This window comes from Somniosus microcephalus, chromosome 27 (genome assembly GCF_052327205.1).
Source record: "Somniosus microcephalus isolate GS21.2 chromosome 27, FLI_Smic_1.0, whole genome shotgun sequence".
Classification (NCBI taxonomy): domain Eukaryota; kingdom Metazoa; phylum Chordata; class Chondrichthyes; order Squaliformes; family Somniosidae; genus Somniosus; species Somniosus microcephalus.
This window is the reverse complement of record NC_141013.1, coordinates 20,685,837-20,698,610: the sequence shown is the minus strand read 5'-3', so window position 1 is coordinate 20,698,610 and position 12,774 is coordinate 20,685,837. Positions and strand designations below refer to the sequence as shown.

The 12,774-nt window shown below is 45.1% G+C and overlaps 1 protein-coding gene across 1 annotated transcript in view; it reads left to right on the top strand.

The window, feature by feature from the left end:
• The first annotated feature begins 828 nt into the window (after positions 1 to 828).
• Positions 829 to 12,774, top strand: part of myo5c (myosin VC) — a 101,093-nt gene continuing 89,147 nt past the window's right edge. Inside the window, exon 1 of the mRNA XM_085968655.1 lies at positions 829 to 1,037. Coding sequence (XP_085824781.1) covers positions 1,011 to 1,037 — 27 coding nt within the window. The 5' untranslated portion in view covers positions 829 to 1,010. The remainder of the gene's footprint in view (positions 1,038 to 12,774) is intronic.

The following is a 12,774-nucleotide window of genomic DNA, read 5'->3' as shown; positions in this document are numbered from 1 at the left end:
GTCATCCAGAGTGAGGGCTGTGACAATGTTGTTATGTTAGATGAGGGAGCCACAGACAGAAAAGGGTCTGCCGTATCTAGACCGCAGAGTGTTAGGAACAGACGGGCAGGGAATGGCAACAATTAGCTTTATTAAAATCGACTTGTTTCTCCATTTGTCAGTCTCATTTTTAAAAATGGCTATAATACCAGAGTTTTGATGACCCCATCATTTCTGAACAATGATCTGCATTTCTAAACGTGCTTACTTTTTTTTACTGGTATACCCGGAAAACCTCGGGGGGCTTAAAGTAGTCCCTGAATCTACAATTTAGTTTTATGCCTTTGGCACTTGCCTAAGTCTTGATCATAAAACTGACCTCCGGTTGGAAGGTGTGATAAAATGAAAGTTATGTTGAAAGGGGTGTATTAAAAGACTTGCATTTATATAGCGCCTTTCACGACCACTGAATGTCCCAAAACGCTTTACAGCCAATGAAGAACTTTTTTGTTTGGAGTGTAGTCACTGCTGTAATGTGGGAAACCCGGCAGCCAATTTGCGCACAGCAAGCTCCCACAAACAGCAATGAGATAATGACCAGATAATCTGTTTTTGTTCTGTTAAGGGATAAATTATAACTTTAAAATTAAGTTTAGCATTAAAAAAAATCACTTGCATATTGAATGGGCAAATGTAAAAGGGTCAAGCGTAAGATTAAATCTGAGCAACTTTTCTCACTGCCTTGTGCCCAAGCGGCATATTTCCACCTGGCTGCCTACTATTTTTTCCACAAGTTGCTTCCAGATACTCCTTGTCACGAGGTGCCTCTAGTGGGCGGAGAGAGAGAGTGCAAAGTCGAGTTGGTGTGTGTACACAACAGGTGGGACGTGCAGAGAGGGAGAGACTGAGTGAGTGAGTGTGAGAGAAAGGAGAGGAGTTGGAGCAGGCGACCCTGGAACAGGAGCTGTTCAGTGTCCCAGTTATGGCCAGCTGCTTCGACAGTCACTGAAGCAACGCATCCCCTACGAGCCATGGCGGTGGCTGAACTCTACACCAAGGTAACTCAGTAACCAGCCCATCCTCCTCAACAGTTCCTTCATGCGCTTATTGAGACGAAATATATGTTGGCCGGAACTTGTACAGTTAAATCTATATCCCCCCCCCTTGCTGTTAATGTAAAATGACAATCGAGTGCTTGGTCCCAAGTGAACTAAAGCTTTGCCAAGTTGTCACTGAGCAATGCCTCCAGCTGAAGACAATCCCAGCCATATGGATCCGGTTTGCAAAGACGCCTTTTCCGATTCGGTGGTTGTTGGCCCGCTTAAGGAAGGCGTCTTAATGCAATTTTTTAAAATCACTTTTTGTGTTTTAACAGTGGTTTTATCGTTGTCACTGGATTGACAACAGATATATATCACATTTTCACATGTGTTTTGGTGCCGCTTGGTTTTGACGAGTATTTGCACAATAGTTGGAAAGTCACACACTGTGCAGAAATATGACATCACCTGGATGCAGTAACAGGATATAGATTCTGTGCACTTGCCCAGAATAGATGAAAGTCGATCCTCCCCTCCCAAAGGAAATAGTTTTTCTTTCAAGGGGGAAATGAAAATAATGTCCTTGTTGGTGAAATGTGCTGCTTCTTTTGTGTTGGACGGTGTGACTGATTTGCACCGTACAAAAATGATGAAACAGGTGCACACTTTCTCATGCCAACATTCTGGGAACCTCTACAGTTTGCAAGTGCCTTTTTAACAAAAAAGCAATCGCAATGTACTGCAAGCTCTCCAGCTGACATGCCATGCTTGGAAATCTGTTTTGTAATTATTACATATATATAAATCTGACATAAGTGCAGTGTGGAACATCGGAACAGGAGGAGGCCATTCAGCCCCTCGAGCCTGCTCTGCCAATTCAGTTCGATCATGGCTGACCCGAACCTCGACTCCAATGACCTGCCTTAGTTCTATACACCTTGATACTCTTGCCCAACAAAAATCTATCTCGAGTCTTGCGAGCTCCAATTGTCCCAGTATCCACAAACTTTTGAAGGAGAGAATTCCGGATTTCTATTACCCTTTGTGTGGAAAAAGCGCTTCCTGATTTCCCTCTTAAATGGCCTAGGTCTAACTTTAAGATTATGTCCCCTCGTTCTTGATTCCCACACTAGAGAAAACAGTTTCTCTGTATCTACCCTATCGAATCCTTTTAACATTTTTAAACACCTCAATCAGATCACCCCTCAATCTTCTAAACTCAAGGGAATACAAGCCAGGTTTATGCAACCTGTCCTCATAATTTAAGCCTTTAAGCCCCGATATCATTCTGGTGAATCTGCGCTGTGCCCCCTCCAAAGCCAATATATCTTTTCTGAGGTGCGGTGCCCAAAACTGAAGGCAGTACTCCAGATGGGGGTCTGACCCAGGCTCTGTACAACAGAAGCATCATTTCCTTCCATTTGTATTCCAGCCCCCTTGCTTTATGTACCTGTGTACTGGCTTTAAAATGTGAATGATGATTCCAAGCAGCACTAATAGTTATAGACAAAACAAGAAAAGCTCTGAGAACCCCGTTCACTGAAAGCAACCACTGAGCGGTGTCGTTCAGTGTCAATTGTTTCTCCTGATATGGTAGCTCTTGTACCAATGAGGACAATCTTGGTCTTTGGTTTATCCTGTGTTATCCAATAACCAACATAATAAAAAAGTATAGCTTTAGAAGCTTAAAAAATGTGGGACTTACCAGATTTTGAGTCCATAGGAAAGTTTAGTTTATAACGACCCTAATTTGGAGTTTATATTTTGTGTTATCCCAATAGAGGATATAATTAAGCCTAATATTCAAACAATTGGCAGCCGTATTGAAGAGCGCGGTTGGTTAAAGTCGTGTAGTAACGCCATAGTACAAGAGGTATAAAAGAGGTGTATTCTTTATTTATTCACCTTCCACGTACAAATGAACAAACTGTCATTCAAACAGGAGAGAGGGAAAAGATGACATGGACACAATCTGTCATCCAAAGCACTAGTCGAGCGAGTCATTTATTTTCAGGAGTGCCATTGTCAATGGTACAAGAACTGCATGCCTGCAGATGACAGATATAAGAGCCCTTAATGTCCCAGCTTGTAGCGTAGCTTCTCTGGGTCTTGCAGCCCTTAAGGATGTTGCACTACTAGCTGTTTACAATGGAGCTGCTTCTGAACGCTCCCCATAATTCGTGCCAACAGAGTGGCCGAGCAGGAAGGGAGAACCCGCTTGAGTGACTTCACATCTGCAGGAAAACTGATGTTTATTTTAAAAAGTTTGTAAAAGTAACAAAACAAAATTGGTTTCAGTTCCTCACTTCAATTATTATTCAAATTATTTCAGCAAACTTTTCCGTGCTGCACACTTTTTTTGCTGTGTGCATCTGACTCGCCACATTTTTACCGGTGGAGCACACTCCCCATCGCTTTCTGCTGTCCCCTGCTCAATGCAACCTCACCGGACTCCATGCTCCACTCCCAGTGCTCCTGTCTTAATGTCTCTCCTCACTGCTGCTACTCACAGCTTTGAATGTAATCGCTGTCTGTAGCTGCATAATTAGCAATTACATAGAAACATAGAAGATAGGAGCAGGAGTAGGCCATTCGGCCCCTCGAGCCTGCTCCACCATTCAATGCGATCATGGCTGATCATCCAAATTCAGTACCCGGTCCCTGCTTTCTCCCCATACCCCTTGATCCCTTTAGCCTTAAGAAATATATCCAACTCCTTCTTGAATATATTTAATGAATTGGCCTCTACTGCCTTCTGTGGTAGAGAATTCCACAGGTTCACCACTCTCTGGGTGAAGAAATTCCTCCTCATTTCTGTCCTAAATGGCCTACCCCTTATCCTTAGACTGCGACCCCTGGTTCTGGACTCCCCGACCATCGGGAACATCCTTCCTGCATCTAGTCTGTCCAGTCCTGTCAGAATTTTATAAGTTTCAATGAGATCCCCTCTCATTCTTCTAAACTCCAGCGAGTACAAGCCCAATCCACCCAATCTCTCCTCATACGTCATTCCTGCCATCCCAGGTATCAGCCTGGTGAATCTTCGCTGAACTCCTTCCATGGCAAGAACATCCTTCCTCAGATAAGGCAACCAAAACTGCACACAATACTCGAGATGTGGTCTCACCAAGGCCCTGTACAACTGCAGCAAGACATCCTTGTTCCTGTACTCAAACCCTCTCGCTATGAAGGCCAACATACCTTCTTAACCACCTGCTGCACCTGCATGCTTTGTCCTGGTTCAGCTAATCAGAATTTAAATATGTTCAAGTGAGCTAAACCTCAGAGAAGTGTCTCTGACTCTGGTTATTATAGAAATGGGTGTGGAATTAATTTCATCTTCCTGCTCAGGCACCCAGACAATAGGTTTATTTGACACAGATCTTAAAAGCATTGTATTGGTTACTGAACAAGGAATCCCTTCAAGAATCTTTGGGGGATAAATTGGACCCTGCTGCACTGATTGTTTCATGGTGCTGTCTCCCACACCCCAAGGGCATCTGATCCCAAATTAGGACAGGCGTTCGGCCTCTTACATATCTTAAATGAGGGGCCTAATATCTGTTTTAGGACCCCTCTTCTAAATTGGAAGGTGCTGAGTGGAATAGATGCTGGACTGCCCCATTCAGGATTCTTCAGCGGTCACTACAGCAAACAAAAATACAAGTAACTTTTTAAAAGTTTGTTGTAGGGCCAGATGGGGGAGGAGAGTCTTCCCAGTTTCACAGTGCTCCTGAGGGCCACTGCCGGCCCACAATCGTCCCCTGTCCCATTGTCTCCACCCCCCCCCCCCCCCACCGGCAAACCACGACTTAGAGAGGACCAAATTTGATCTGTTTAAAATGGGCAAGCTGCATCTGGAGGTGCGATGAGTGGCAGAAGCTCACTCAAATTATTGAAATGAGGTAGAAATTGGGTGCTCCTCGGGCCTCCCAGTTCGAGTGCCTTTGGTTATATGGTTGAAAACCGGCCATAACCAATTCCTACCCCTTTTGTAAGGAAGGAATTCATTGTATTGACTCCAGTTATGACAGTCATCTGACTCTCACGGCACGACTGGCACGGCACGACTGGCACAACCTACCAATCAGCAACAACTACCTGTGGAACATATATAATTTGCTACCACCATCATGGATCATCAAAGAAAGAAATAAGGACTTGTATTTATATAGCGCCTTTCACGACCACCGGACGTCCCAATGCGCTTTACAATGAAGTACTTTTTTTTTTGAAGTGTAGTCACAGTGTAATGTAGGAAACAGAAATCAGTGTTGTGCATCCCTAACCAGAGTCACAAATGACATCCTCTGTGATTGTGACTGTGGCATATTATCCCTCCTTGACCTCTTTGACATGATTGACCATCCTACTGCAATGCCTCTGCTCCATTATCCAGCTCTGTGGAACGGTCCTTGCTTGGTTCCACTCTTTCCTATCCGATTGTAGCCAGAGCATCTTCAGCAATGGCTTCTCTTCCCAAGCTTGCACCTTTATCTCCAGAGTCCTCCAAGGATCTATCTTTGGCACTCTTCTCTTCCTCATCTACATACTGACACTGTGTCAGCTTCCACATCTACGATGACAACACCCAACTGTACCTTTCCACCACCTGTCCAGAGCGCGCTACTGCCTCTCTTTTGTCAGATTGCTTATGACATTTGCTTTGGAGCATTCACGATGCTGAGAGGGTCGTGGATAACACATTTGATGAGGTGGTCACACCGCAGGCAAGGGCTGCACAGGCAGAAGGGAAATGGGTGACCATCAGGCAGAGCAGTAGAGGCAGGCAGGTAGTGCAGGGGACCCCTGTGGCCATCCCCCTCTCAAACAGGTATACCGATTTGGATACTGTTGAGGGGGATGACTTACCAGAGGAAGGCAGCAGCAGCCAACTTCCCGGCACCAGGGGTGCTTCTGCTGCTCAGGAAGGGAGGAAAAAGAGTGGGAGAGCAATAGTGGTAGGGGATTCTATCGTAAGGGGAACAGATAGGCATTTCTGTGGCCGTAGACGTGACTCCAGGATGGTTTGTTGCCTCCCTGGTGCCAGGGTCAAGGATGTCACTGAACGGCTGCAGGGCATTCTGAAGGGGGAGGGTGAACAGTCAGAGGTCGTGGTTCACATTGGGACCAATGACATGGGTAGGAAGAGGGATGAGGTCCTGCAGCAAGAATTTAGGGAGCTAGGTAGCAGATTAAAGCGTAGGACCTCAAAGGTTGTAATCTCTGGATTACTCCCGGTGCCACGTGCTAGTGAGTATAGGAATAGGAGGATAGAGCAGATGAATGCGTGGCTAAAGAGTTGGTGCAGGAGGGAGGGCTTTAGTTTCCTGGATCACTGGGCCTGCTTCTGGGGAAGGTGGGACTTGTACAAGTCGGACGGGTTGCACCTGAACCAGAGCGGGACAAATATCCTTGCGGGGAGGTTTGCTAGCACTGTTCGGGGGGGTTTAAACTAAAATGGCAGGGGGTTGGGAACCTGAGCAGGGAGACAGAGGAAAGGGAAACAGGGATAAAAGCAAAAGATAGGAAGGAGAAAAACAAAAGTGGCAGTCAGAGAAATCAACGGTTTAAATCAAACGTGGCCACAGTAAATAATAATTCTAATACGTCTAAGAGCATTTAAAAAACAAGCCTGAAGGCTTTGTGTCTTAATGCGAGGAGCATTTGTAATAAGGTGGACGAATTGGCTGCACAAATAGAGGTAAACGAATATGATTTGGTTGGGATTACGGAAACGTGGCTCAAGGATGGCCAAGACTGGGAACTCAACATCCAGGGGTATTCGATATTCAGGAAAGATAGGCGAAAAGGAAAGGGAGGTGGGGTAGCATTACTGGTTAAAGAAGGGATTAATACAATTGTAATGAAGGATATTAGCTCTGATGATGTGGAATCTGTATGGGTAGAATTGAGAAATACTAAGGGGGAAAAAACATTAGTGGGAGTGGTATATAGACCTCCCAACAGTAAGGCGGAGGTTGGGGATGGCATGAAAAGGGAAATTAAAGAAGCGTGCAATAAGGGCACAGCAGTCATCATGGGTGACTTTAATCTACATATAGATTGGGCCAACCAAATTAGTAACAATACTGTGGAAGAGGAATTCCTGGAGTGTTTACGGGATGTTTTCCTGGACCAATATGTCGAGGAACCAACCAGAGATCAGGCCATCTTAGACTGGGTATTATGTAACGAGAAAGGATTAATTAGCAATCTTGTTGTACGAGGCCCCTTGGGTCGGAGCGATCAAAATATGATCAAATTCTTCATTAAGATGGAGAATGAAGTAGTTGACTCAGAGACTAGGGTCCTCAATTTAAATAAAGGAAACTACGATGGTCTGAGGAGCGAGTTGGGTAGGATTGATTGGGGAATGGCACTCAACGGGTTGACGGTGGATAGGCAATGGCAAACATTCAAAGACCGAATGGATGAGCTACAGAATTTGTTCATCCCAGTTTGGCATAAAAATAAAACAAAAAAGGTGACTCAACCGTGGCTAACAAGGGAAATTAGGGATAGCATAAGATCCAAGGAGACGACATATAAATTGGCCAGAAAAAGCAATAATCCTGAGGATTGGGAGCAGTTTAGGATTCGACAAAGGGATTAATTAAGAAAGGGAAAATAGAATATGAGAGTAAGCTAACAGGGAACATAAAAACTGACTGTAAAAGCTTTTATAGATATGTGAAGAGAAAAAGATTGGTGAAGTCAAGTGTAGGTCCCTTGCAGTCAGAATCAGGGGAATTTATAATGGGAAACAAAGAAATGGCAGACCAACTAAATTCATACTTTGGTTCTGACTTCACAAAGGAGGACACAAATAACCTCCCAGAGATGCCGGGGAACATAGGGTCTGATGAAAGGATGGAACTGAAAGAAATCAGTATTTGTAGGGAAATGGTGTTAGGAAAATTGATGGGACTGAAGGCCGATAAATCCCCAGGGCCTGATAATCTACATCCCAGGGTACTTAAGAAAGTGGCCCTAGAAATAGTAGATGCATTGCTGGTCATCTTCCAGAACTCGATAGACTCTGGAACAGTACCCATGGATTGGAGGGTAGCTAATGTTACCCCACTATTCAAAAAAGGTGGTAGAGAAAAAACGGGGAATTATAGACCAGTAAGCCTGACATCGGTAGTGGGGAAAATGCTAGAATCTATTATAAAAGATGTAATAGCAGAGCACTTGGTAAGCAGTGACAGGATCGGACAAAGTCAACATGGATTTACAAAAGGTAAATCATGCTTGACTAATCTACTGGAATTTTTTGAGGATGTAACTGGTAAAATAGATAAGGGAGAACCAGTGGATGTGGTGTATTTGGACTTTCAGAAGGCTTTCGATAAGGTCCCACATAAGAGATTAGCGTGCAAAATTAAGGCACATGGGATTGGGGGCAAGGTATTGACTTGGATAGAGAACTGGTTGGCGGACAGAAAGCAAAGAGTTGGAATAAACGGGTCGTTTCCCGAGTGGCAGGCAGTGACTAGTGGGGTACCGCAAGGATCGGTCCTAGGACCCCAGCTGTTCACAATATATATTAATGATCTGGACGAGGGAATTGGATGTAATATCTCCAAATTTGCAGATGACACAAAGCTGGGTGGGAGGGTAAGCTGTGAGGAGGATGTCGTGAAACTCCAGTACGATTTGGACAGGTTGGGTGATTGGGCAGAAACATGGCAAATGCACTATAATGTGGATAAATGTGAGGTTATCCACTTTGGTGGCAAAAACAGGAAGGCAGATTATTATTTGAATGGCAATAGATTGGGAGAAGGGGAAGTGCAAAGAGACCTGGGTGTTCTTGTGCACCAGTCGCTGAAGGTAAGCATGCAGGTGCAGCAGGCGGTTAAGAAGGCAAATGGTATGTTGGCCTTCGTAGCAAGAGGGTTCGAGTACAGGAACAAGGATGTCTTGCTACAGTTGTACAGGGCCTTGGTGAGACTGCACCTTGAGTATTGTGTGCAGTTTTGGTCGCCTTACCTGAGGAAGGACGTTCTTGCCATGGAAGGAGTGCAGCGAAGATTCACCAGGCTGATATCTGGGATGGCAGGAATGACGTATGAGGAGAGATCGTGTCGATTGGGCTTATACTCACTGGAGTTTAGAAGATTGAGAGGGGATCTCATCGAAAACTATAAAATTCTGTCAGGCCTGGACAGACTAGATGCAGAAAGGATGTTTATGATGGCCGGGGAGTCCAGAACCAGGGGTCATAGTCTAAGGATAAGGGGTAAGCCATTTAGGACTGAAATGAGGAGGAATTTCTTCACCCAGAGAGTGGTGAACCTGTGGAATTCTCTGCCACAGAGGGTGGTGGAGGCCAGTTCATTAAATATATTCAAAAAAGAGTTGGATATATTTCTTAAGGCTAAAGGGATCAAGGGATATGGGGAGAAGGCAGGGACAGGGTACTGAATTTGGATGATCAGCCATGATCTCATTGAATGGCGGAGCAGGCTCGAAGGGCCAAATGGCCTACTCTTGCTCCTTCTATGTTTCTATGACATCCAGTCTTGGATGAGTAGTAGTTTCCTCCAGTTAAACAGTGGAGGCTGCCTTCCCCACTACAAACTCCATACCTTTGCCACCAATTACATCCATCTCCTCTTCCCCAGCCACTGTCTGAGGCTGAACCAGACTGTTGGCAATCTCGGCACTCTATTCAACCCTGATCTGAGTTTCCAACCCCATATCCACTCCATCACAAAGACTGCCTACTTCCACCTGTGTAACAGTGCCTGGCCCCCACCCCTACCTCAGCTCATTAACTACTGAAACCCTCAAACATGCCTTTGTCACCTCCAGACCAACAACTCCAGTGCTCTCCTGGTGGGCCTCCCATCCTCTACCCTCTGTAAACTTCAGTTCATTCAAAACTCTGCTGCCTGTATCCTATCCCGTAGCAAGTCCCACTTGCCTATCACCCCTGTCCTTACTGCTTGCTGACCTACATTCGCTCCTGTTCCCCAATGCGTCCTATTTAAAATTCTCGTATTTAAATCCTTTTGTTGCCTCGCCCCTTACTATCTCTGTAATATTCTGCAGTCCTACAGCCCCATCCCAAACTCTCTGGGGGAAAAATTCAGTATCGCCCCTTTTAGGGCGCCATTATCGGCCGTGCACAAAGTTTAGCGCCTGGCGCTAATTATCGCCTCTGACGGCAAACTTGGCTTTTATCGCCCCTGGAGGTGATTGGAGTGCTAAATCAGGCGCTTCACACCTGTCTTAAGGCGCAAAGGCCGAGGAGTGAGGCACTACCTCAGAGCGCTGGCGAAGCAAGGAAGGGCAAATCAAAATGAACCTGCAAAGTGCTGCTCAGTACCCAAAACTCCTTCACACAGCGTTGAATCTCTCCAGAAGTGTCTCTCTCTCTCAGAATGCGTGGTGCAAAAATGTCACCAACAAAAAAAGGCAGAAAGCGGTCACCTTTAAATAGCGCTCCCCCAGTCCCTTTTTGACTGCAAAACGCTCCCCTCAACCTGTCGTTGCTAGCGGCAGGTGGTAAGGCAGGGGGACGCCACTCAATATCCGGTCCGGGGTGTTGCGCACTCGACTGACGTCACGATCTGCCGGCGCAGGAGATCGTGGCGGTAGTGTTTAGCGCCACCACAAAATGTCTAGTTAATTTCACGAACATCGCCGCGCCCTGGCACTAGTTGCTTTGCGCCCCATTAGCGCCCTCTTAAGGCACTAACGGGAGGTGCAAACAACTGAATTTTCCCCCCTCTGTTCCTCTGACTCTGGCCTTCTGTGCATCTCCCCCCTCCCCTTTGCCCCACCATTGGCAGCTGTGCCTTTAGTCACCTAGACTTCACTCCCTAAGCGCTGTTGCCTCTCCAGCTCCCTCTCCTCCTTTAAGACCACCCTTAAAACCTGCCTCTTTGGTGAAGCTTTTGGTCAAACTTCCTAGTATGTCGTTCTTGGGACGGTGTTCATTTATTTCTGAGTACACCTCCATGAAGTGCCCTTGGATGTTTTTATGTTAAAGGCACCAAGACTACATACTGAACTTGGTAGACGTTGCAATGTCCTCCAGAATTGCAGCGTTCATTCTCCCACTTTCCCTGTGGAATGCCACAAGACTAGCTTTCCTCATACCAGTGGAGGAGCACACCCAACACTTTGCAAATGAATGGGACCTTCACATATTTGAGTGTGGTTGGTTATTTCTTTCATTTCACCAGTTGAAGGTGCCCGTTTTCTCTGCACATTCAGAGTTCTGCTAGTGAAGAGCTTTTCTTCCCAGTTTTCTTGGCCAAAAGCACACGAGCACGACCCTTGCTACCTTTGTTCCCAAGATATTCTAACTCTAACTTAAGCAGTTGAACCCTTCATTTAGAAGCAAATATTCAAGATGATGATGTTTCTGCACTTCATTTAGGCAGTACGTCAAGAAAATTAGCTGGCATTCACTGAGAGCGAATTCATAAGTCATTATCTAGATTTGGACAAACATGCAGGTGTTGCCGTTAAAGGAAGGCTGGAACTATGGAAAGCATATGAAAGTATGCACTTGCTATAATTTGTGTTTCTCCCAATACTCTTTATTCACGCAACTGCATCAATACAGTTTTCCTAAGCAGATCTGCACCTTCCGAGAACTGATGCTTTTTTTACCTTGTGTGTTATGTGAATGGTTAGTGTGCTGCAGGATTAACTATTCTTTGCTCAAGTTGCACAATAGGAAGTTGCGCAGGATGAGCACTCTCTTCAACTGATCACTCCACGAGGAAAATACTTACATAGGATTACATAGGATATACGGCACAGAAACAGGCCATTCGGTCCAACCAGTCCATTCCGGCGTTTATGCTCCACTCGAGCCTCCTCCCGTCTTTCCTCATCTAACTCTAGAATAACACTACACGGACAGGCTATCTGTTTTAGGCTAAACTACAAAAATATTTATTGTACGGCATAAATTTATACAAATTTACACAATCACAAGATAAAGAACAGTATAGTATTTAACTTTCACAAATACTTTAAATCATTTTCTGAAATTATAATGCATTTCAAAATTCTTGAGCCACTTTTCAGGGTCCATTAACTCAGAATTGGATCTCCATAAAATGGGTGCTTAGCTCCGTGGACATCTGACTTACTGCTGTTATATAAATCTTGGCAGTTGAAACCAGAAACCTAAAGATACAGCAAAAGCTTATTGTATTTATCCCAGCCTAGAAGGCTCCTGGATGCAGAACTATTAATCAAGAATCATTGAAACTTATAAAGTTCTAACAGGACTAGACAGACTAGATGCAGGAAAGATGTTCCCGATGGCGGGGGAGTCCAGAACCAGGGGTCACAGTCTAAGGATAAGGGGTAAGCCATTTAGGACTGAGATGAGGAGGAATTTCTTCACCCAGAGAGTGGTGAACCTGTGGAATTCTCTACCACACAGGGCAGTTGAGGCCAATTCATTAAATATATTCAAGAAGGAGTTAGATATATTTCTTGAGGCTAAAGAGATCAAGGGATATGGGGAGAAAGCAGGGACAGGGTACTGAATTTGGATGATCAGCCATGATCGCATTGAATGGCGGAGCAGGCTCGAGGAGCCGAATGGCCTACTCCTGCTCCTATCTTCTATGTTTCTATGTAAGACAGATCAATGAAATAATGGTGGGAGATGCTTACTTTCCATGTTAATATCAGGGCCTGACTGTCAGTGCTCATTAACAGGGAGGCAGTTTTGCATTCGGGAAACCCGGAAGAACAGGTTTCCCTCGTGTTC